This window comes from Centropristis striata, chromosome 23 (genome assembly GCF_030273125.1).
Source record: "Centropristis striata isolate RG_2023a ecotype Rhode Island chromosome 23, C.striata_1.0, whole genome shotgun sequence".
In the NCBI taxonomy this organism is placed as follows: Eukaryota; Metazoa; Chordata; class Actinopteri; order Perciformes; family Serranidae; genus Centropristis; species Centropristis striata.
The window spans coordinates 30,488,192-30,511,106 of NC_081539.1; the positions used below are offsets into that span (position 1 = coordinate 30,488,192).

The following is a 22,915-nucleotide window of genomic DNA, read 5'->3' on the forward strand; positions in this document are numbered from 1 at the left end:
TTCCCTCATTTTTTTTCAGTGAAATCCTTAAAATGGAGGGTACAGTCTGAATGCAAAAGTGTCTATAAGCGAGTAGGAATAACAACAACAACAAATAACAACAACATCATTGGTAGGGACAATTTAGTAGTCCTTGGATATTCTTCTAAACCAAATTAAGCCCTAGCTTAGAAGTAAAAGCAACTCAGTTCCATTTTAATTGTTTGGCCACACATTGAACTTTATCCGCTCTAATGCTCACAAAGCCACCACTGTGTGTGTGTGTGTGTGTGTACAGTGTGCATTGTCAATACACAAGCAGAGCTGCACAAACACACAATCACAGCATCACAGTATAGGGGTTATATATATATATGTGTGTGTGTGTGTGTGTGTGTGACAGAGATAAGCCTTTGTTTACGTGAATTTGTCTCTGTTATCAGCTGCTTCGACAGGTGTTTGCGTAACAGGTCAAAGTTCACTTGAGGAACAACAGGCCTGCTGAGAGAAATGTGTGTGTGTGTGTGTACTTAGGTACAGTGCACATATTTGTGGCTTTCTGCCAGCGTGTGTGTGTGTGTGAGCATGAAGGTATGTGTGTTTATGCAATTTCTCTGTTTGTACAGGTACGGGAGTGTGTGTGTGTGTGTGTGTGTGTGTGTGTGTTTGCACGCAAAGGTGTGTGTGTGTGTGTGTCTAGGGGGTGTAACCCGTCCCTCAGGGAGCCAATGAAAGAAACTGGTGGAGCAAAAACCTCAGGTCTGCCCCCCTCCACCCTCCTCCCTCATCCCCACCCCCCGCCTCGTTACCTCTTCTATCCCGGCTGTCAGGTAGTGGCAGCGCAGCAAAACAAAGCGAACCACGGTCAGACACGAGCGTCCGCCTTCTCCACTAATGAGGGAGTGTTGCCTTGTACCGACGAGTATGTGCAAGTGTTTGCGTGCACCCGCTAACCCGTCATTCACTATGCCTGTTCTCAAACTTCTTTCAGATCCTGGCTCCGTCAGAACTCAGGTGAGCTGCTGCTGCTGCTGCTGCTCCTGCTGCTGTGTGTGTGTGTGTCCGTGTTGATGTGTGTACTGTCTGTCGATGTCTGCTGTTCGCCTCCTCTCCAAAAGCTTTGCTGCACTTTGAAGACTGCTCTCTCCTGCAGCTATTTGCCAAGGAGACTCCAATTGACTTTACTTGCTGCAGCCTTTTCTGACGCCAGAATGTTTTTGCAGACTTACCCTGAGTTGCCTCTGCTGTTTCTCAAACTGCTGTGTGCTTTACAATGCTCACAAGTATCCCCAAGCAGGAAATTAGACAGCGTTTGCATTAATTATGCCAATATGTGGCTCAAACTGCACTTTGAGGGGAAGATTTTTATGCAAAAACGATGCGGTGTCGTCTGCAAAAAAACAAAACTGGGGGTGAAATTGACAAGTGTCCCTGTTGCTTGGAGTTTATTCCTGCTGTCAGTTACTGTATGATAATTAATGAGACATTTGTGCACAAAAAGTGCTCAACACAAATTCAAAATGCAAGATACAAACTTTTGCAAAACAGCAGAAACTTTCCAGAACCTCTCTGCTGCAATGCACACAAAAATATGCATGAATAGTATGTTGTATAGTTGTAGTAATAGCAATAGCAGTAGTGCTATTTTGTGCTTTTCTGACGCCAGAATGTTTTTGCAGACTTACCCTGAGTTGCCTCTGCTGTTTCTCAAACTGCTGTGTGCTTTACAATGCTCACAAGTATCCCCAAGCAGGAAATTAGACAGCGTTTTGCAATAATTATGCCGATAACTGTGGCTCAAACTGCACTTTGAGGGGAAGATTTTTATGCAAAAACGATGCGGTGTCATCTGCAAAAAAACAAAACTGGGGTGAAATTGACAAGTGTCCCTGTTGCTTGGAGTTTATTCCTGCTGTCAGTTGCTGTATGATAATTAATGAGACATTTGTGCACAAAAAGTGCTCAACACCAAATTCAAAATGCAAGATACAAACTTTTGCAAAACAGCAGAAACTTTCCAGAACCTCTCTGCTGCAATGCACACAAAAATATGCATGAATAGTATGTTGTATAGTTGTAGTAATAGTAATAGCAGTAGTGCTATTTTGTGTCTGTCCCGTGGGTTTCATGAAAGAAACACAAAATTAAAATGTTATTAATATCTGTATTTGCTCATCAGTTACCTGCGTTCTGCAGTTTTAATTTATATTTCTGCTGCAGCAGGACACACAGTAGTTTCCCTGTGGCATCTGTGCATGTGATATGAGTTCTAATTTGTAAGTTCATGCATGATTTAGTGGGTTATAAGGTAGCAGAGGGGTGACTTAAGATGTTTAAGATAATCACTTTAACCATGGCAGTGGTTTGTGTGTGCTAGAGATAGAGGATTGATGAAAGAACTAGTGAATTGTGCATGTGTTTGTTTGTGAATATGCATGCATGTACCTGTTTCTGTGTGTAACTCTGTTGTGTGTGTGTGTTTTTTCAGGGCAAAGATCGAGATGCAGGTGAGAAATTCAGAGCACAACACCATCACACACCCTCCTACCTCACACACACACACACACACTTCTCTTCTGGTTTTCTCTCTAGCAATGCTTATGTGCGTAGATAGCTGCTCTAAAAAAACGAATTACCTGTTTTGAATGTAATATATGCCATTAATGATATGTGCTAATAATGTACACTACTGGTCAAAAGTTTTAGAACACACCAACTTTTCCAGAATTTAATTGAAAATTATGCAGTTTAATGTCTCAGTGTACTCTGAAATTAATGCACATTTGCAACATTTAAAATTCTTTATTGAGCATGATAGTGTTTTGAAAGTAAAACAAAGATTCAAAATCACATTTTATGTTGGACTAAAGGACAAAAAAAAGACACAAAATGACTAAAAAAAGACACAAAATGACAAAAAAAGACACCAAAAGACACAAAATGACTAAAAAAAGACACAAAATGACTTACAAAGACATGAAAAGAATTCAAAAATGGCCAAAATAGCCCAAGACTCCATAGAGTTAAGTTGTTAACCCATTTCTTGTTCCCTGAAAAAGGCCTACTTGTATAATTCTGAAATGTACATTATTTTCCAGTTTTGGTTAAGCTTACCTTTTTTTATTTACCTCTGGCAGTTCACCACTTACCTTCGTACCCTTTCAAGCTGTTCATTTAACTTGAACTGCTTGAATTTCAATAAAAAAATGGAAAAATGGTGTTCATACTGCAAGAATCAGCTGATCTTAGCTTTGATAACATACATTTTTACCGCAAAAATATAACTGACCAAATCACAGGAACCCCGCAATGAATGAAAAAATAGTTTGGAGACTAGCGCTGTATTTAAATGGTTGCAGGCTCGATATTTGTTAAAAAGGCTGTATACTACAGATATGAGGAAAGTTTTTGTACACATGCATGCAAAACAATAATCACAACATCATTCATGAAAATGACAATAATGATACAAACAATCATTTCCATTAATATCATAAATCATATCGCAGTTGCAATATCAGTCAAGATAATCACAATTAGATATTTTCCCATATTTTGGTTTTATTTATTTATTTATTTTTAATATATAACACTTTTACTGGTTGCAACTAACGCTTATTTAAAAAATTAGTTCACAAGCAGCTGTGGAGGAAGAACTCAGATCTTTAAGTAAAAGTAATTAACATTAACATTTGTGCAAAATGGTGCTGTTTAAAATGTTATAGAGTATTATTCAGTTTTTGTTTTCATTTTATTTTTATGTGCACATATAGACATTTATAATAGACAAAAATGGTGAAGTAAAAGTATAATGTAGCATAAAATGGAAAGACTCAATTAAAGTACGAGACAAATTGTGCTTCAGTACAGAACTTGATTAAATGTACTTAGTAGGAAAACTATAACATATTGTGGGAATTCATCCAATCCAATCCACTTCATTTATATAGCACAATTTTAGCAAACACAAGGTTTCCAAAGTGCTGCACAAACAATAAATACATAACACAATACAAAGAGATGTAGTAAACAATAGAACAGTAAGATGCAATAAGATAAAATAGATTAAAAATGGGATAAAAATAAATAAAATAAAATGTAAAATGTACTGCCCGCACAAAATAAAATATGCATGAATACAATAAAAACAAAAAATCATAAAATCAACATAAAATCAACACCAGTGGTGGAAAGTAACTAAGTACATTTACTCAAGTACTGTACTTAAGTACAGTTTTGAGGAACTTGTACTTAACTTAAGTATTTCCATTTTATGTTACTTTTTACTTCTACTTCATTTCATTTTTAGGCAACTATTGTACTTTTTACTCCACTACATTTAGCTGCCAGCTTTAGTTACTTTAGTTACTTTTCAGGTCGAGATTTAACATAAAACATAATAGATTTAAAATTTCTACTAATTAAACCACACAAAAGTATATTAAGTAGTTAAAATGAGCCTTATGTTGACAACAGTAAATTCAAAGCTAACATAAATGCATCAAAAATAATAATACAATAATATATTTGGACAATCTGAGTGAATCCATTATGCATTGCGAATACTTTTACTTTTGATACTTTAAGTACATTTTGATGCTGATACTTTTGTACTTTTACTTAAGTAAGTTTTGAATGCAGGACTTTTACTTGTAGTGGAGTAATTTCACAGTGTGGTATTAGTACTTTTACTTGAGTAAGGGATCTGCTTAGCTAAATAAAGGGGACACGCTGGACAAAAGCACCACATTTTTCCCACGTGCTCTCTATCACCATAGGTTTCAATTTTTGGTAGGAGCCACTTCATCAAGATGGCCGATCCGAGATGGCACCCATATAAAGTCTATGAGAACCAATACATCTTCCAAGCCACTCAGAAGGTCAATCTTGGTGTCAAAATCTACATTTTCTGGGTCAAGGAATCATTTAAAGCTGTTGAGAATATCACTAGATGATTATTTGATCAAATAGAAATGTTCATTTTCACCCAGACTGGTAGGCAACTCGCTTCAAGTGCTGCAGCAGAGAATCCTGAGCTGAAAATGTTTAGAATCTAATAATTATGTAAATACATGGCCAAAATGAACATATCTATTTGATCATCTAGTGATATTCTCAGTAGCTTTAAATTATTCTTTGACCCAGAAAATGTATATTTTGACACTAAGATTGACCTTCTAAGTGGCTTAGAAGATATATTGGTTCTCATAGACTTTATATGGCTGCCATCTCCGAACTACAATCTTGATGAAGTGGCTCCTACCAAAAATTGAAACCTATAGTGATAGAGAGCATGTGGAAAAAATGTGGTGCTTTTGTCCGACGTGTCCCCTTTCTTCCCAAATCTGGTCCTAAACCGCCGGACTATATAAAACAGGATGCATTCAATATATTAATAAGATCAACCAGGAATAATGTTCCTCCACCTCTATCAGCCTGTTAGTCTGGATCGGCAGTATGTTGACATGACTTGCTGTTGTCATGGCGTCATCAGTTTTCCTGGTATCAGAGGTGACTTGGCTCAGTGGGAGAGGAAGGCGTACCCGGTAGCTATTACCTGATTTTATCATTTCAGCTGAGACTCAATCTAAAACAATAAAAGACTGTAAACACACTCAAAAAAATAACTTGTTCCCAGAACGAAATAAAATCATGGAAATAATTTCCACCTAAAATAAAATGCTTTAATTAAGTGAGAAACAGTTTTGTTGAGTGAACAAAACATAAATATGTCGGGTCAACATGATGTATTTGGGTTACTGTTATTAATTACCAGGGGTCAGTCTAACTAGATTTGTAAGGGTAATTGTAACATACTAACGTAATTTTCTTGGGCCATTTAAACGTGTATGACATTATTAAGAGTTACTTTATTTAATAGGGTAGTTAAAACTACTTTTTAAAATAGTGCAGGACTTTTATGATGAATTAATTGTGCTGAGCCAACAAAACAAAGTTAGGTTGAAGTGGTTTAGCCTAAAAGATTACCTTTATCATATGAAAATGAACATAATAGTAATTACTCAGGAAATAAATCATTTTTAAACAGCTTATTATATTCAGCAATTTAATTAGGTTGTTTTAACATAAAGTATTCTAGTACATTTTAAAGTGTTGCATTTTATGCTAAAACTACATGTTTTAAAACTGTTCAACCACAAAACATAATTTTATTTAGTAGAAGCTACATGTTAGACTAAGGAGAAGGTAGCAGACACCCAGTTTGCTTTTTTTGAGTGCACTGTAAAAAATGTTTGTAGAAATAACAGTAAAACTCTGTCAAATACATCAGAAATGGGGCATAAAATTAAAAATTGTACATCCCCGTATTAGACACCATTAATTACCGTAAATCAAAGAATAGCACAAACCTTTTACTTTTTCTGTCATAAACTGGAATAAACACACAGTTTTGCTGTAAAAATATAACATTTTCACACAAATTTATGGAGAAACACCATTATGTGTGAATAAATGACACAATTACCCTAAAAAATAATAATTATTATTCAGTCTAAATTGCTGATATTTACATTTAAATTTAGAATAGACAATCCACTCACTGTATTTTTTACGGTGAAATTCTGGCAACCACAGCTGCCGGTATTTTTCCGTAAATTAAACAGATTATGTTTTACAGTGTGCAGTTAAATAAAACCAAAAACAGAGTGAATAACACGTTACTGTGTGTGCACGGTGCATGCAGTAAATTCAGCTGTTGTATTTCCTCTCTGTGGCTTTCTGCCTCTCCATATTCCTCCAATAGAATATGAATAACATGCAGAAATGTGTGTATGTGCATGTGTGTGCCTCCGCCACACCGAGGGGCCTTTAATCTCTCATAAACCTAGCTTCAACACTCATTTTTCCACCCTTCCATCCATTATGCTGCAGAAAATCATTTCTGACTGAAGACGCATTAAAATCAATAGGCATTTGATTGCCCCGGCCCTCGGCGTTTCATAATATTTCGACGCAGCTCTCTTTGTCTGTTTTCAAAGGTGCACTAACACTTGGCTTGTCCTTGTGTGGATAGGAATGCAATTCATGCCCCCAAGACTCAATTCTCCACGGCCCTGTGTCTTTAGAAGTCCTATTGAGGCGTGCAGCAGGCTGCAGCACTGGAACAGACCCTGAAAGAGAAAGCAAGTCAGATATAGATGTATTAGCTTTCAATACAATGTTGTTGACGTCTCTATTATTCGCCGTAAGCCTTTTACTCTTTTCTTCATGCTCTCACTTGAATTTCTTTTTTCTCTTATTGTATTCGTGCACAACACTATCGCCACACAATGCAGAGAAAGATATGCACATTTCATTTGGCATGTGAGATATGAAGGACCCGCCCACGCCAAGCAAAACCCAAGTCCTTAACAGAACACGTTATAATTCAATTGCAGTGATTTCTTGGAGAATAATGGGATCAGAGTCGGCCGTTGTGCACAATCAAATAGTGCTGACTGAGGTCATTCCCACAAACAAATCCAGCCTGATTAAACTGCACTGCAAACCCTTTCTAATAGCAGTAAGAGGAGGGTTACTGTTAAATATATCTCACTACATTACTGAATACATGCCATAAACTGTAATTTGTATTCCATCAGATTACTACAATTGTCTGGCCGATCACCGATTTTTAAATAGCCTAACCTGCCGATTCCGATTTTGGCCAATACCGATTTTTTTTATAACTCACAGCATACACCTTCAATGTTTGAATCTTATTATATTGAAAAAATATTAACACAGCAGTATTTTTCTTTAACAAATAAAGGAAATCACAATGCCTGAGGTAGTTAATAAAATATTGAACATAAAATAAATAGCAACAATTTACAGGACAAACTAACAAAAGAACTGCAACCATAAATAAAGTGGTTTTTGTTCTGTACAACATACAGACAACTAGGGAGGGCATCGATTTTCCAATATTCGAATTCATTAAATCATAAAAAATCGAATAGTTCTTCATATCTGGAAGAAAAAAAAGTTGTATTACTGGTGCCTTCCACACGGGGGCAGCGTAGCATTTGATGATACAGTGTGGCGGCTAGATGCCAAACTGTAGAAGAAGAAACAAACTGTAGAAGAAGAAACAAACAGGGGAGAGGGTTTTCCACAGCAGTCTATGGGCGGGACAAATAGAGATCGCTAAGTGAACACCTCCTGCAGCAGCAGCACATACACACTGTACTGCTACAGAGCTAACTGTTAGCCTGTTAGCACATACACACTGTACTGCAACAGAGCTAACTGTTAGCCTGTTAGCACATACACACTGTACTGCGACAGAGCTAACTGTTAGCCTGTTAGCACATACACACTGTACTGCTACAGAGCTAACTGTTAGCCTGTTAGCACATACACACTCTACTGCTACAGAGCTAACTGTTAGCCTGTTAGCACATACACACTCTACTGCTACAGAGCTAACTGTTAGCCTGTTAGCACATACACACTCTACTGCTACAGAGCTAACTGTTAGCCTGTTAGCACATACACACTGTACTGCTACAGAGCTAACTGTTAGCCTGTTAGCACATACACACTCTACTGCTACAGAGCTAACTGTTAGCCTGTTAGCACATACACACTGTACTGCGACAGAGCTAACTGTAGCTAACTGCCGCTAACAGTGGCTCTTCTTAACGAGCCGGCCTCCGGCCTTTTATCTAGGTAGATAAGATCGGTTTGACGTAAAGGAATCGGCCGATCGCCAATCCCGCAAAATTAAGGAAATCGGTGCACCCCTATTCTAAATGCTTTTTAAATATTTTATAATCATCTTACTGAGCTAATTTTTCTTGGTCTTATATTGACATGATAAAAACACATTCCTGTCAGAGTCCTGGCTCTGCCTCTTCTGCCATTGTCATGTGGCAGCTGCACTCATATGAACAAGCATAAATAAAAACAGAAATATATAACTAACTATAGGGCCACTTCACCAAAGCCTTGTCCCATCCAGCATTATTTACAAAAATAAATAACAAACATATCCGCCCCATGATTCAGAACCACTCCAAAATATATTCAGGGTTCTTCCTTGACCCTTGTTACACCCTTCTACTACGGTTCATGAAAATTGGAAAAGAGTTTTTTCTATAATCCTGCTGACAAACAAACCAACAAAGTAAATGGAACCAAAAACCTTCGTGGTGGAGGTCCGAGAATAAAGTATCTCTTCAATTACTCTTCAATTATATTGGACAGTTACTGTATTCACAATACAACCAATTTTATTTAATTATATTTGCAATACGTTGCTCCTCAACCCTGACTAAGGAGGGAAATATTGACCATGTTTCCAAAAATATACAACAGAATGATTTTCCATGAATTCTATTAATAAAATAAATGTGAATATGACTAGATTTTTTTTGTTAAATCTCAATAATGGAAAAGAAAATCTTGACCGTGATTGAATTTCCCTTAAACCAGGCGTGTCAAACTCAAATACACAGTGGGCCAAAATGTAAAACTTGGACAAAGTTGCGGGCCAACATTGACATTTATTGAAAAAATTGACCTAAACAAGTTCAAACGAAATGGAATATAACTTAATATTGCAAACATGCAAAATCGAATATCAACTAAAACAAACAAACACATCAACGGCATTCATTTCTTAAATAAAATTTCAATAAAAATCGTATGTCCCTTTATTTTATATGCGGCCTTCTTTAAATTTAAATTGAACAGTAATCTTTTTCCACAGGCTAAAAATAAATGTGAGAATAAAATAACAATAATAAACCAAATGACTAATAATAATATTCTTCAATGAATGTGCAGCCATTCAAGCCTTGGACTAGCAAGAAAAAGTGCATAAAGACAACTTTAATTGTTGCTCAGTTTGCTCCACACTGATCTACACTGTAAAAAAAAACTGTTGTTTTTACGGTAAAAAACTGGCAGCTGTGGTTGCCAGAACTTTACCGTAATGAATGCGGTGAAACTTTTTGTAATATTACGGTAAAATGATATTATCACTATTGATTTCCCGTTTCCATTTTATTCCATATTTTATCATAATAAATAAAAAGTTTTTCCATCAAAAGAAACGCTGTTCTGCCATATAACTGACAAGAAAATACTTTATAAATGCCGCATGAATTAAAGATTTTACCATTAAATATTACAGTATATTTCTGTTAGAGATATGGTATTTAGTATATTTAACAGTGAGAAAAAGTATTTTTACAAAAATTAAATGCAAAAATGATGGCTTGTAAATATATATTACAGTATGTTTTTGCTACAATCACGGTGCCAGTGTATTTTACAGTGGTAGTAATGTATAAAAAAAAAAAAAAATGTAAAAAATACTATTTTGGCTGATATATACATTTACGGTGTTTCATTGTTACTGAAACTGAATTAACCCATTTATCAATTTACGGTCTTTTACTGTCATGGTTTAGCAGTTTTTCACCATAAAATCCACAGACATTTTTTACAGTGTACTGTGTTCAAACCAAAACACCAGCAGAGCATTCTGGGATTTGTAGTATTATTTGCGCTGTATAATACCAGCGGGCCAGCTCTGGTTGTCATTTGGCATTTCCTTGCGGGCCAAATATAATTATACTGCGGGCCAAATTTGGCCCACGGGCCAGAGTTTGACACCTCTGCCTTAACCCATTGACGCCGGGAAAGCATTACCGCATTTCTACCATTAAGGCGGGACAGCGGATATGTCATTTTGTAGTATTTGTATTTTTTTCCACCTATTTTCAGTCTCTTGGCCAATGAAATGCATCAGAATACACGTGGGAGTGTTGCAATGCATCATGGGAATACGTTTTTAGACGACATATTTTCACAGAAGAACAGACAGATTTGTGGCCATCTGGAGATAATAATAATATTATTAATAATATATTAATATTAATAATAATAATAATAGGCTAATTGATTGTGATGATGATATAAGAAATCATGACTGTTTATGTCTTATATTACTTTATGCGTCGTTGAGTACCCTGAAAAGTGCAATATATAAAATGTATTATTATTATTTATTATTATTATTATTATTATTATTATTTTATTACAGTAGGCTAATGAGAACTATGTCTATTTCTTCCAGTGGTCATATCATGTTAGCATCTTGCTAATGGGCATGTATTAGTATTATGCATAGGATTTTTTATTCAGTCAAATGTAACATTTGCTGAGTTTGTTGATTTAAAAAAAAAAACTTTATTGAAGGATTGGACAAATAAACTTCAACTTCGTATGAAAGCCACGGGTATAAGCTCTCAAATACTTTTTGAATTTCATTTTTATCTGCTACAGAGGCTGAAAAATCTATTATTTAGTAGGTGTTGAATTTCCAGAAAAACTTCAGGTTTTAGGGGGTCATTTGAAAATCGCCCAGAGGTTTTACAGGCATTTTTTCCAGGCGCTTTAGGCCTTAATGGGTTAAACGTTCCTGCAGGAGGCCAGAAGACATCATGCAGCAGTAAACAGCGACACTCACTCCTGCTTATCTTTTATCTAGAAGCCTGATAACCAGCCGTGCACCGCTCTGCTTATCTCTAATATGATAATGGGTCCAAATGATTTGCAAGGACAGTACACTTGTCACAAGGGGTGTGTGTGTGTGTATGTGTGCATTTACACATGTATACTCCCTCTCATTACCACCTATAATGGGGCCATGAATAGTTTAGTAGAGCACTTTTAGAATGGCAAATGTGCCCTCTTAGACCTGAGGTCACACTCTACATGCATACATATACACTCACGCTCTCATGTGCAGAATTATATGCGTTTGGAATTGAAAAATCCACCCGAAGAAGAAGAGATTTGTCCTCCTCTTTTTTTAAAAGTAGCCTTGAGTATCTGTATGAGAAGAGGACACTTTTGTTGAACCATCACAATACACAAAAAATGAGATAAGACATGAAATATAAAGTTAGAGGTTAGAGAGGCAAGTGAGAGTTGATCCAATTAAGTCTGATCTAAAAGTTTTTTTTTCTAATAGTCAGGCGGCTTAGGACCAGATTTAAGAATAAAGGGGACACGCCTGACAAAAGCACCAACAATCGAGAATATCACTAGAGGTCCAACATACAAAGTGATTATGTACATTCACTGAGTGAATATTTAGAAAATAAAACATATATTTCTCTCTAGAAATGTGATCAAAATCCATTTTTATGCAGAAACAAAGTCAAAATATTAATTTTTTCACTAAAAATGAGAGAACTGTCCGCCATGTTTTTTGTTCTGACCGCCGGGACCTTGAAAGTCACGTGACTTGGAACAAACCAATAGGAACAAATATCCATGGAATAGCCACGGGATATGACTGGCATTAACTTGCATTGTAGCGGAAACCGTGTCAGTTTCACGGAAATTTGAGTGATTCCGTGGCTATTCCACGGATTTTGAGTTAAGCGAATCCGTGGCTATTTCACGGATTCCTGTGAGACCAGGTTGTTAATTTTAGTATGGTGCAGATTATGGAAGAATTATCCTATCTTTATTCAAGAGCGTAGATTTTCAGTTTGAGAGCATAATTTGTCTTTCTCATGCTCAGATTTGTTCTCCTCATGCTCACATTTTGCACTTAAAAATCACATGCTTGTGCTCACATTTCTTCTTCTTGGACACAAACATTTCGCTCGCACTCAAATATGTCCTGTGCGCGCTCAGATCTAAAGTCTATGTGCTCAGATCCAAAGTGCGAGCGAAATGTTTGTGTCCAAGAAGAAGAAGAAATGTGAGCACAAGCATGTGATTTTTAAGTGCAAAATGTGAGCATGAGGAGAACAAATCTGAGCACGGGAAAGACAAATTATGCTCTCAAACTGAAAATCTACGCTCTTGAATAAAGATAGGATAATTCTTCATAGCAGATTTGCTCAACAGTGTTTTCTGTGCAGTGAATGTAGACGAGGCAGATTTCTTTGAAGTCCCAACAATCTGCAGGAACTGACTCCAGCCCTGTTGCAGGTTTGCCCAAGATGCTGGTAATCAGGAACTACTTTGGCGTGCCGAGCCCGACGTCTGGCCCGGCGCTCAGCATCCAGACGGGTGACATCATCGAGTTAATCTGCGCCGACCTTCACAACCCCTGGTGGCAGGTCAGAGGTCACACTATGTCTTCATCACAACACTGAGAATGGATTTACTGTATTTAAATCTCTCATTTCCTCCACTGGCAGACTATCTAACCCTCAGGCTGACCTCATATTCTATAACATGGTTCAGTGATGTATCACTTTTTTGGTCATTTTGTGTCTTTTTTTGTGTCATTTTGTTTATTTTTTGGGTAATTTTCTCTCTTTTTTGGTCATTTTGTGTCTTTTTTGATCATTTTGTGGTCAATGTGTGTTTTTTTTTTGTCATTTCGTTTCCTTTTTTGGTCATTTTGTGTCTTTTTTTTTGTCATTTTGTGTCTTTTTTGGTTATTTTGTCTTTTTTGGTCATTTTGTGTCTTTTTTGTGTCATTTTGTTTCTTTTTTGTGTCATTTTGTGTCTTTTTTTGTTATTTTGTCTTTTTTGGTCATTTTGTGTCTTTTTTGTGTCATTTTGTTTCTTTTTTGGGTCATTTTGTGTCTTTTTTTGTTATTTTGTCTTTTTTGGTCATTTTGTGTCTTTTTTGTGTCATTTTGTTTCTTTTTTGGGTCATTTTGTGTCTTTTTTTTGGTCATTTTGTTTCTTTTTTTGGTCATTTTGTGTCTTTTTTGGTTATTTTGTCTTTTTTGTGTCATTTTGTTTCTTTTTTGGGTCATTTTCTGTCTTTTTTGATCATTTTGTGGTCAATTTGTGTCTTTTTTTGTGTCATTTTGTTTCTTTTTTGGGTCATTTTCTGTCTTTTTTGATCATTTTGTGGTCAATTTGTGTCTTTTTTTGGTCATTTTGTTTTCTTTTTTTGGCGACTCAAAAAGGTTGAGAACTACTGAACTACAGTATACAACAACAACAAAATAACTTTTCTCTGTGTATGAAAAAAAAACTATTTAAAGTTAAATAGGCTTTATATAAAGTTGTTTGAAATAGTCTGTTCTAGCTTTTTATTACAATTCTGGCATCGGCAGCATGTCGTGTGTATCAACTTCCTCATCAGTTATCATGTTGGGAGTGTTTTTTTTACCTGTGCCAAGTCAAAGTAGCATTCCCGGCTAAAGATAGAGCAGGTAGTTTGGTCTTGCCAACAAAAATCTAATTCTTAGTAACATGTTTACACCCACAGATAATTATAAACGCACCACAGCACTTCTTATAAGGAAGTAAAATCCCACACACACACAATGTTGGTTTGGTTTTATGCACGCAATTACACATGTGATTTAAACCTCTCTGGAGGAGGAAAGATTAGCTGTTTTTCTCGTTAGGAGATAGACACTTTCTGTATTTGTTTCAAAATCCTCATGATAATTATAACAGGATTTTACCCGAGGAGGCCTGAAAGGGCATTGTATCGACATGAACTACTGTACTATCGTATTATAATCAGACATGTAATGAGGAAACCAACTTCCTACCTAATACAAAACAGATAAAACAGATAGAGAATTCAATTAACCCTGTGTAAAGGCTTAACTGGAGGCAGCCACAGCCCCACAGTCAGCAAACATTCAATATCCATCACCTTTGTAGCCAGCAGACCATAATAATCATTTCTGTTCTGGGGAGGCGTGAAAAAATAGAATCGATCACTGTAATTTCATTTCATTCACCACCAGCCATCTGTTTACTCTGTCAGTGTTAGCAGCTCCAATCATTATGGTGCTGTTAGCGAGGAGGCAGCAGGAAGCAAAGGGCTGAGAGAATGTCCCACAAGATGGGCTGGGTTGGTAGTGTGGACCCTCAATATCTAATTCATAAACTTATAGAACACTTGTTCCCAAAGTGCAAAATATGTGAGGTCTTGGCCCCCTAATTAAACCTAAATGGGAATCCCCACATGATGCGTTTTCTGTATAGGAGCATCTTAATACATTAGAATATCATGGAAAAGTCCATTTCCAGTTCTAGTTCCAGTTCAAGTCAAACAGCCCAACAGCTGTTTTATAGTATATATACTCAGTATTGAGTCATATAGATCAGCTGTTCTCAACCTTGGGGTCGGGACCCCAATTGGGGTCTCGAGATGATTTCTGGGGGTTGCCAAATCATTTTGGAAGTCAGCTCTGTCTTTTTTTGGGTCATTTTGTGTTTTTTTGGTCATTTTGTGTCTTTTTTTCATCATTTTGTGTCTTTTTTGGTCATTTTGTTTCCTTTTTTGGTCATTTTGTGTCTTTTTTGGTCATTTTGTGTCTTTTTTGGTCATTTTGTTTCCTTTTTTGGGTCATTTTGTGTCTTTTTTTTGGTCATTTTGTGTCTTTTCTGGTCATTTTGTGTCTTTTTTTTGTCATTTTGTTTCTTTTTTGGGTCATTTAGTGTCTTTTTTTGGTAATTTTGTGTCTTTTTTTGTCATTTTGTGTCTTTTCTGGTCATTTTGTGTCATTTTTGGTCATTTTGTTTCTTTTTTGGGTCATTTTGTGTCTTTTTTTGGTCATTTTGTGTCTTTTTTGGGTGATTTTGTTTCTTTTTTGGTTATTTTGTGTCTTTTTTGGTCATTTTGTGTCTTTTTTGATCATTTTGTGGTCAATTTGTGTCTTTTCTGGTCATTTTGTGTCTTTTTTTGGTCATTTTGTTTCTTTTCTGGTCATTTTGTGTCTTTTTTTGGTCATTTTGTGTCTTTTTTCAGTCATTTTGTGTCTTTTTTTTTGTGATTTTGTTTCTTTTTTGAGTCATTTTGTGTCTTTTTTTGGGTGATTTTGTTTCTTTTTTGGGTGATTTTGTGTCTTTTTTGGTCATTTTGTGTCTTTTTTGGTCATTTTATGTCTTTTTTGGGTCATTTTATTTCTTTTTTGGTCATTTTGTGTCTTTTTTGATCATTTTGTGGTCAATTTGTGTTTTTTTTGGTCATCTTGTTTCCTTTTTTTGGTCATTTTGTTTCTTTTTTGGGTGATCTGAACTGTGCGTGTTAGATTGTGTTCAGTGAGTGGGGGTCACGGACAACATGCATGTTAAATTGGGGGTCAACAACAGTTTGCATATGCACAAAACTCTTAATCTGAAGCATTTTTCAGCCTCAATTCCAGCTATGTTGTCCGTGCCTGTATAATTGTCCCATATCAATCAAATATTATGTCAGTGCACAGAACAAAAGCAGCTCCAGAGTCAGTCAGAAGCAGATAACTGCAGCACGGCGTCCCTGTTTATGCGGACTGAGTCTCCCCAGTGTTGATAAATCAAGGCTGGGCTTAAAGACTCGTCACCACGGGAGGAATAAGGAACTCTTCTCCTCCTTCCCTCTTCCTGCCAGCCATTATTCCAACAATAGTTAACTAGGGCTGTAAATTTACCCTGCTCTGTGTTGCAAGCTAATTGTTTCTGAATAATGGAGACACAGTCAGCCAGATGTACATAACGCAATTATCTCTCTGTGGTTTCAGGGCAAAATCCTGACGACGAAAGAGGTTGGCTTCTTTCCAAGCGACGCTGTGAAGCCGTGCCCATGTGTAAGCTGCATTTCCTTCTATTCCTTTTCTACATTAGGGCCTGTTGTACACACCGTGTCTGGATTAACCCTTGTGCTTCCCTCAAATTTTCTACCTCTAACCACCCTCGTGGACAAAAACGTCCACGCACACTAAAACTGCTATAAAATAAAAATACATCTATATTTTTTTCAATTTTTTTTCCATAAATCTCTTAAACAACTTCAGACTTGTTCAAAACTATCAAACATTAAATAATTTTCAAAAGTTTAACCCTTTATATGCCAGTTTATAAATTCAAAATTTTCCATAATTTCTTCCAAAAAATGATTTTTTTTCCCATAAAATAAATAGTAGGAAGCTGGCATTTTGGTGGTGATTAGAGTCTTGGATATGTCAAAGATTAGCAACAAAATTGATTTGATTGCATTAGTATTTTTTATGTAGTGCCAAATACTCCCTCTGCCGTCCCTCGTGGACAAAAACATCCACGCACAGTAAAACTGCTATAAAATAAAAATACATCTATATTTTTAAAAAAAATTTTTTTGCCATAAATCTCTTAAACAACTTCAGACTTGTTCAAAACTATCAAACATTAAATAATTTTCAGAATTTTAACCCTTTATATGCCAGTTTATATATTTGAATTTTTCGAAAATGTCTTCCAAAAAAACACAAAAGATGAATTTAAAATAAAATAAATAGTAGGGAGCTGGCATTTTGGTGGTGATTAGAGTCTTGGATATGTCAAAGATTAGCAACAAAATTGATTTGATTGCATTAGTATTTTTTATATAGTGCCAAATATTCCCTCTGTCGTCCCTCGTGGACAAAAACGTCCACGCACACTAAAACTGCTATAAAATAAAAATACATCTATATTTTTTTCTTTTTTTTTTCCATAAATCTCTTAAACAACTTCAGACTTGTTCAAAACTATCAAACATTAAATCATTTTCAAAAGTTTAACCCTTTATATGCCAGTTTATAAATTCTAAATTTTCCATAATTTCTTCCAAAAAAACACAAAAGATGAATTTAAAATAAAATAAATAGTAGGAAGCTGGCATTTTGGTGGTGATTAGAGTCGTGGATATGTCAAAGATTAGCAACAAAATTGATTTGATTGCATTAGTAATCAATTTTGTTGCTAATCTTTGACATATCCAAGACTCTAATCACCACCAAAACCCTCAGCTCCCTACTATTTATTTTATGGAAAAAAATTCATCTTTTGTGTTTTTTTGGAAGACATTTTCGAAAAATTCAAATATATAAACTGGCATATAAAGGGTTAAAATTCTGAAAATTATTTAATGTTTGATAGTTTTGAACAAGTCTGAAGTTGTTTAAGAGATTTATGAAAAAAAATCAGAAAAAAATATTGATGTATGGTGATTTTATAGCAGTTGTTGTGTGTGTGGACATTCAAAAAATTTCACTAAATAGAAAAGTTCCTGCAAAAATTCATGCACTCAAAAAAATAACTTGTTCCCAGAACGTAATAAAATTATGGAAATAATTTCCACCGAAATAAAATGCTTTAGTTTAGCGAGAAACAATTTTGTTGAGCGACAAAATGTAAATATGTCGGGTCAACATGATGTATTTGCGTTACTGTAAATTAATTACCAGGGCTCAGTCCAACTAGATTTGTAAGGGTAATTGTAACATACTAACGTAATTTTATTGGGCCATTTAAACGTGTATGATATTATTAAGAGTTACATAATTTAATAGGGTAGAAGCCCGGGTTCTTCACACTGTCTCTCACTATCAATAAACTCTTGAAAATGGCCAAAAAAAACCAAAAAACTACTAATTAGGAATGTGCACATGACTGCCACCTACTGCTCTGGAGTTGTAAGCAGAATTGATTTGAAATCTTAACCCATTAGAATTAGGTTGTTTTAACATAAAGTATTCTTGTAAATTTTAAATGATTGCATTTTATGCTAAAATTACATGTTTTAAAACTGTTTAACCACAAAACATAATTTTATATAGTAGAAGCTACATGTTAGACTAAGGAGAAGGTGACAGACACCTAGTTTTTTTTTTTTTTTGAGTGTGCCTCAAGCTGTAACACAGCCAAAATGGTTAACAAATGAAAAAAAAAAGAAGAGAAAAAAGTATAAAAATGCCCGAGGAAGGCACAAGGGTTAATGTGTTCGCTAGCAGGCTGGTTGGGGATTAGTGGAGGCAGGTGAGCTCTGTTACCTGGCAGGAGAAGAAGAACAGCCCGTGGGGTTTTTATGTTCAAGGAACTTGTGTTGTCTTAGGAGATAAAAGTGGTTTACTGTCCAATTCACTTTATCAATAAGAAGCAAAGACGGAAACAATGTCTTATAAGGAACAAGGATACTTTATATGGTGCTAACTTGCTGGAAAGCTGAGAGGAAGTTACTGCGTATGAATTGTTGTTTTTGTTCCACCTTTCATAACTCTCTCCACCACTGGATTGTTGTGTTCCATTTGATAAAATGAAATTCACATTATGTCCAGCTGCTTCAGGAATATGAGCCGTTATCACCATATCTCCACTTCAGTAAAGATAAGAAGACCATTAGCTATCTTATCTCAGGTGTTTTATTGGGGTTGTATGGTGTAAAAGCACCTTTTTTTTTATAGAAGGGCAAACAGCAGCTCAGAAACAGAGCTGTGGAGCTGTTTACTGTAGTGGTTTACACTGTATTGAGACTGGATGAGTGCAGCTTTATGAAAATAACAACACATGTCCACTTTTGCTCTTTGCTCCAGGTGCCGAAGCCCGTTGATTACTCCTCTCAAGCCTGGTATGTTCCTCAAAACACAAACAGCTGTCTCAGTCTGCTTCTGTTCCCAAAGAAGGTTTTTATACTGGTGCACTGCAAAAAAAGAAAAGTTGGGTGAACTCAAAATTTCAAGGCAACAAACTTCGATAAAATTTGAAGTTGGACAATTAAACTAAATATTTTAAGTTTTGTTTTTGAGTTTGCTCAACTCTGAATTCAGATTTTTGTCAACTCAACTGTAAGTTGTACTAACTTATAATTTTACATTGTAATAACTTTTAATCCTTACTTCTGCTAACTTCTGCAATGTGCTGAATTGGCGCGATTGTAACGCCGCTATGAAATGTCAGCTAATGTTGCGACCACAATTTTGAGTTAGTATTGATACGCTAATGGCTACTCTTGTAGCTGTAACAAGCAGCGCCGCTAGCATCAGTTAGCCGCTAGCATCAGTTAGCCGCTAGGATCAGTTAGTCGCTAGCATCAGTTAGCCGCTAGCATCAGTTAGCCGCTAGGATCAGTTAGTCGCTAGCGTCAGTTAGCCGCTAGCATCAGTTAGCTGCTAGCTTTCGCTAATGACCGAATTTCACCACTTCCCCACATTTCCCAACAAAGAAATAAGAGTTATCAGAACTATTGTCCCTTGTTGTGAACCCCAACTTAAAGATATAAGTAACAACAACTCACCAACTTGTTTTTGAGCAGACAACTGGCTTCCTTTGTTGTGCTAACTTACATTATTGCCCTAAATGTCAGTAATTTATATTTCCAAGTTTTACCAACTTAAATCACTGTTTTAGGCCAAAAAATACAAGTTGGCTTTTTTGCAGTGTGCTGAAAAGCATCACATAGTGTTATTGGACAGAGGAAAACACAGAAAACACAGATTTAAATTTGTCCAGCATGTACACAACAGCAGAACACCACATCACTGTGAGAGGCAGAAGAAAGAAATCATCCATTTTCTAAGTCTAAATAGTTTTCTCTCCTGTTTTATGGCTAAAGAACGGGTGAAAAAAATTTTTTTTTCATAGATGTTCTGCCAGGATCAATTTTCAAAGTTATTTTTTTTTCTGTGAAAAAGGATAATATTTTCTTCTTTGTTTTTTTAAAAAAAACATTCATGTCCTATTTTGAACGTGGGGTAGTGGTTCCCTTCAGCACCTCTTGTGGCTGAAATGAGAATTACAACAACAAAAAGATCCCACTGCCAAAACTTTTTTTCAGGAGGACAAACTTAAAAAACTTATACTAATTATCTTGGAAAAACCTTTTTGTAACGAAAACAAAAACACATTTTATCCAACAAAAACTTAGAAAAAATGATTTTCCATCTGTATGAGTTGAAAACCAGTGAAACCAGTGTTTTGCCAGGATAAGAAACTTTTTATCCATCTGTGAAAACACCCACGCCCCCCAAAAAAGTTTGTTTTTATCAGGATGAGCATTCACGTCGTATTTAGAACATGTGGTAGTATTGTTACAATCCAGCCTCTCATAATGAGCCTAACAACAAACACACAAGTTTTAGCAGAAAAAAAAAATGTTTTCACAGAAGAAAAAATTAACCTAAAAATGACTCTGATTTATAAAGTGGACAATGGATCACCAGTTTTTTATTCTCTCCCATACGTCCCCAAAACCAGCTACACACTCATAAGTAATAAGTAATTTGGCACAGATAACACCAAAATAGTGATTTATTTGAATTTCACTCACATATCAAAGCAATTAGACCATGTAGTCTAGACGAATTTCAGAATAAAGGCCTCCTATAAGAAGTGAGGAGCATTTATGGGTACAAGTCAGGAACCGGCCTACCTTACATATCTCAAGGGTGCTGAGTCCAAAAAAAATGGTTCCCAAGCGAAATTTTGAGTTTTTGACCTTCTAATTTGTATCAAATGGCCACCAAATTGCCCATCTTGCACGGTCATTGGACCATTTCCCCTTAGTTTTTTTGTAAGTAGGCAATCAAAGGTGAGGAAATTAAGTTTCTGGATCTATAGTCTAGAGTCAGAGCAAGGATATAGTGGAGGCTCAGTGTCTTTTTTATGCATATATATTGCATATATATATATATATATATATATATTTATTTATATATATGCAAAATACCAACTGGAACATTTAAAAGTGATATTGATTGAATATTTATGTCGGCCTTAAAAAATGACACAAATAATCCTTAATTTCACCTTAAAAGTTGGTATTTTGCATATATATATGCATAAAAAAAGACACTGAGCCTCCACTATATCCTTGCTCTGACCCTAGACTATAAATCCAGAAACTTAATTTCCTCATCTTTGATTGCCTACTTACAAAAAAACTAAGGGGAAATGGTCCAACAACTGAGCAAGATGGGCAATTTGGCCGCCATATTGATATGCAAATGAGAAGGTCAAAAACTCAAAATTTTCGCTTGGGAACCATTTTTTTTTTGGATTCAGCACCCTTGAAATAAGTAAAGTAGGCCAGTTCCTGACTTGTACCCATAAATGCTCCTCACTTTCACTTTTTGGACAATTCCGTCTAGACTAATGCAGGTCTGACCAGGAAGTGTAAGCAAACTAAACAGCTAGCACACAGATTGTAAATGACAACACAGTCATGCAGTAACATGCTGCCCACTGCTCCTTGCATGGTGTGTTTACTTGTCAATAAGTTGTTTTCTTGGGGGCTGTTGTGTTCAGGTTTGCAGGGCCCATGGAGAGGCTGCAGGCAGAGGCAGAACTCATTAACAGGGTCAACAGCACATACTTGGTCCGCCATCGCAGCAGAGAGTACACAGAGTACGCCATCAGTATAAAGTAAGTCTGACATCGCTATCAAGTCATTCAAGAACCTCTTAGACAGAAAGTGGCAGTGTCACCATCTCTGATTTTAACTTCATTCTTGGATTTAATTGATTTTTAATTAAATATCTTGAATTGTTCCAGCCGCCCTTACGTGGCCCTTTTGGATGAACACTTCACCACTGACTCAAAGCAGACAGGAAACACCTTAAAATGATCAAATCCATGGGATTTATTAACATAAAAATGCAACAAATCAACAATATGACAAAACAACACCAAATCCCCTGCTGAGAAGCAACACCAGTAGTCCCCACACCAAACAGCAGCTTTTAAGCTCTCCTCCCTCTTCAAAGGTGCACCTCGTTCACTGCAAAAGTTGGGTGAACTCAAAATTTCAAGGCAACAAACTTCGATAAAATTTTAAGTTAGACAATTAAACTACATATTTTAAGTTTTGTTTTTGAGTTTGCTCTCATGGAACACATGGTGAATATGTTTACTGAGACTGGGATGTCTACACTCAAACCAAAATTCAAAACACCCAGAACTGTAAGAGTTAATAACCTTATTGGGGCTGAGATGGATAAAATGGCAAAATTCATTATGACCTTTTTGAATCTGGCAGCCAACACATAGCCCATTACAAAACTAACTAAAGTAAAACTAAACTAATTAAAACTAACACTAAAACTAATAAAAACTAAACTAAAACTAGAAAACTCACTCTAAAAACTAATTAAAACTAACTGAATTTGAAAACAAAAATTCACAACGAAATTAAAACTAAAAGTAATGAAAAATCCAAAACTATTATAACCTTGGTAAGAAGTAGTCTTTTTCTCATAAACTTCGA

General features: G+C 35.8%; 1 protein-coding gene across 1 annotated transcript in view; it reads left to right on the top strand.

Moving 5' to 3' along the window:
* The window catches only part of LOC131962463 (guanine nucleotide exchange factor VAV3), a 185,614-nt gene that overhangs the window by 129,980 nt on the left and 32,719 nt on the right, over positions 1-22,915 (top strand). Inside the window, exons 18-23 of the mRNA XM_059327470.1 lie at positions 971-993; positions 2,468-2,486; positions 12,946-13,076; positions 16,440-16,505; positions 19,248-19,282; positions 21,958-22,074. Of these exons, the coding sequence (XP_059183453.1) occupies positions 971-993; positions 2,468-2,486; positions 12,946-13,076; positions 16,440-16,505; positions 19,248-19,282; positions 21,958-22,074 (391 nt within the window). The remainder of the gene's footprint in view (positions 1-970; positions 994-2,467; positions 2,487-12,945; positions 13,077-16,439; positions 16,506-19,247; positions 19,283-21,957; positions 22,075-22,915) is intronic.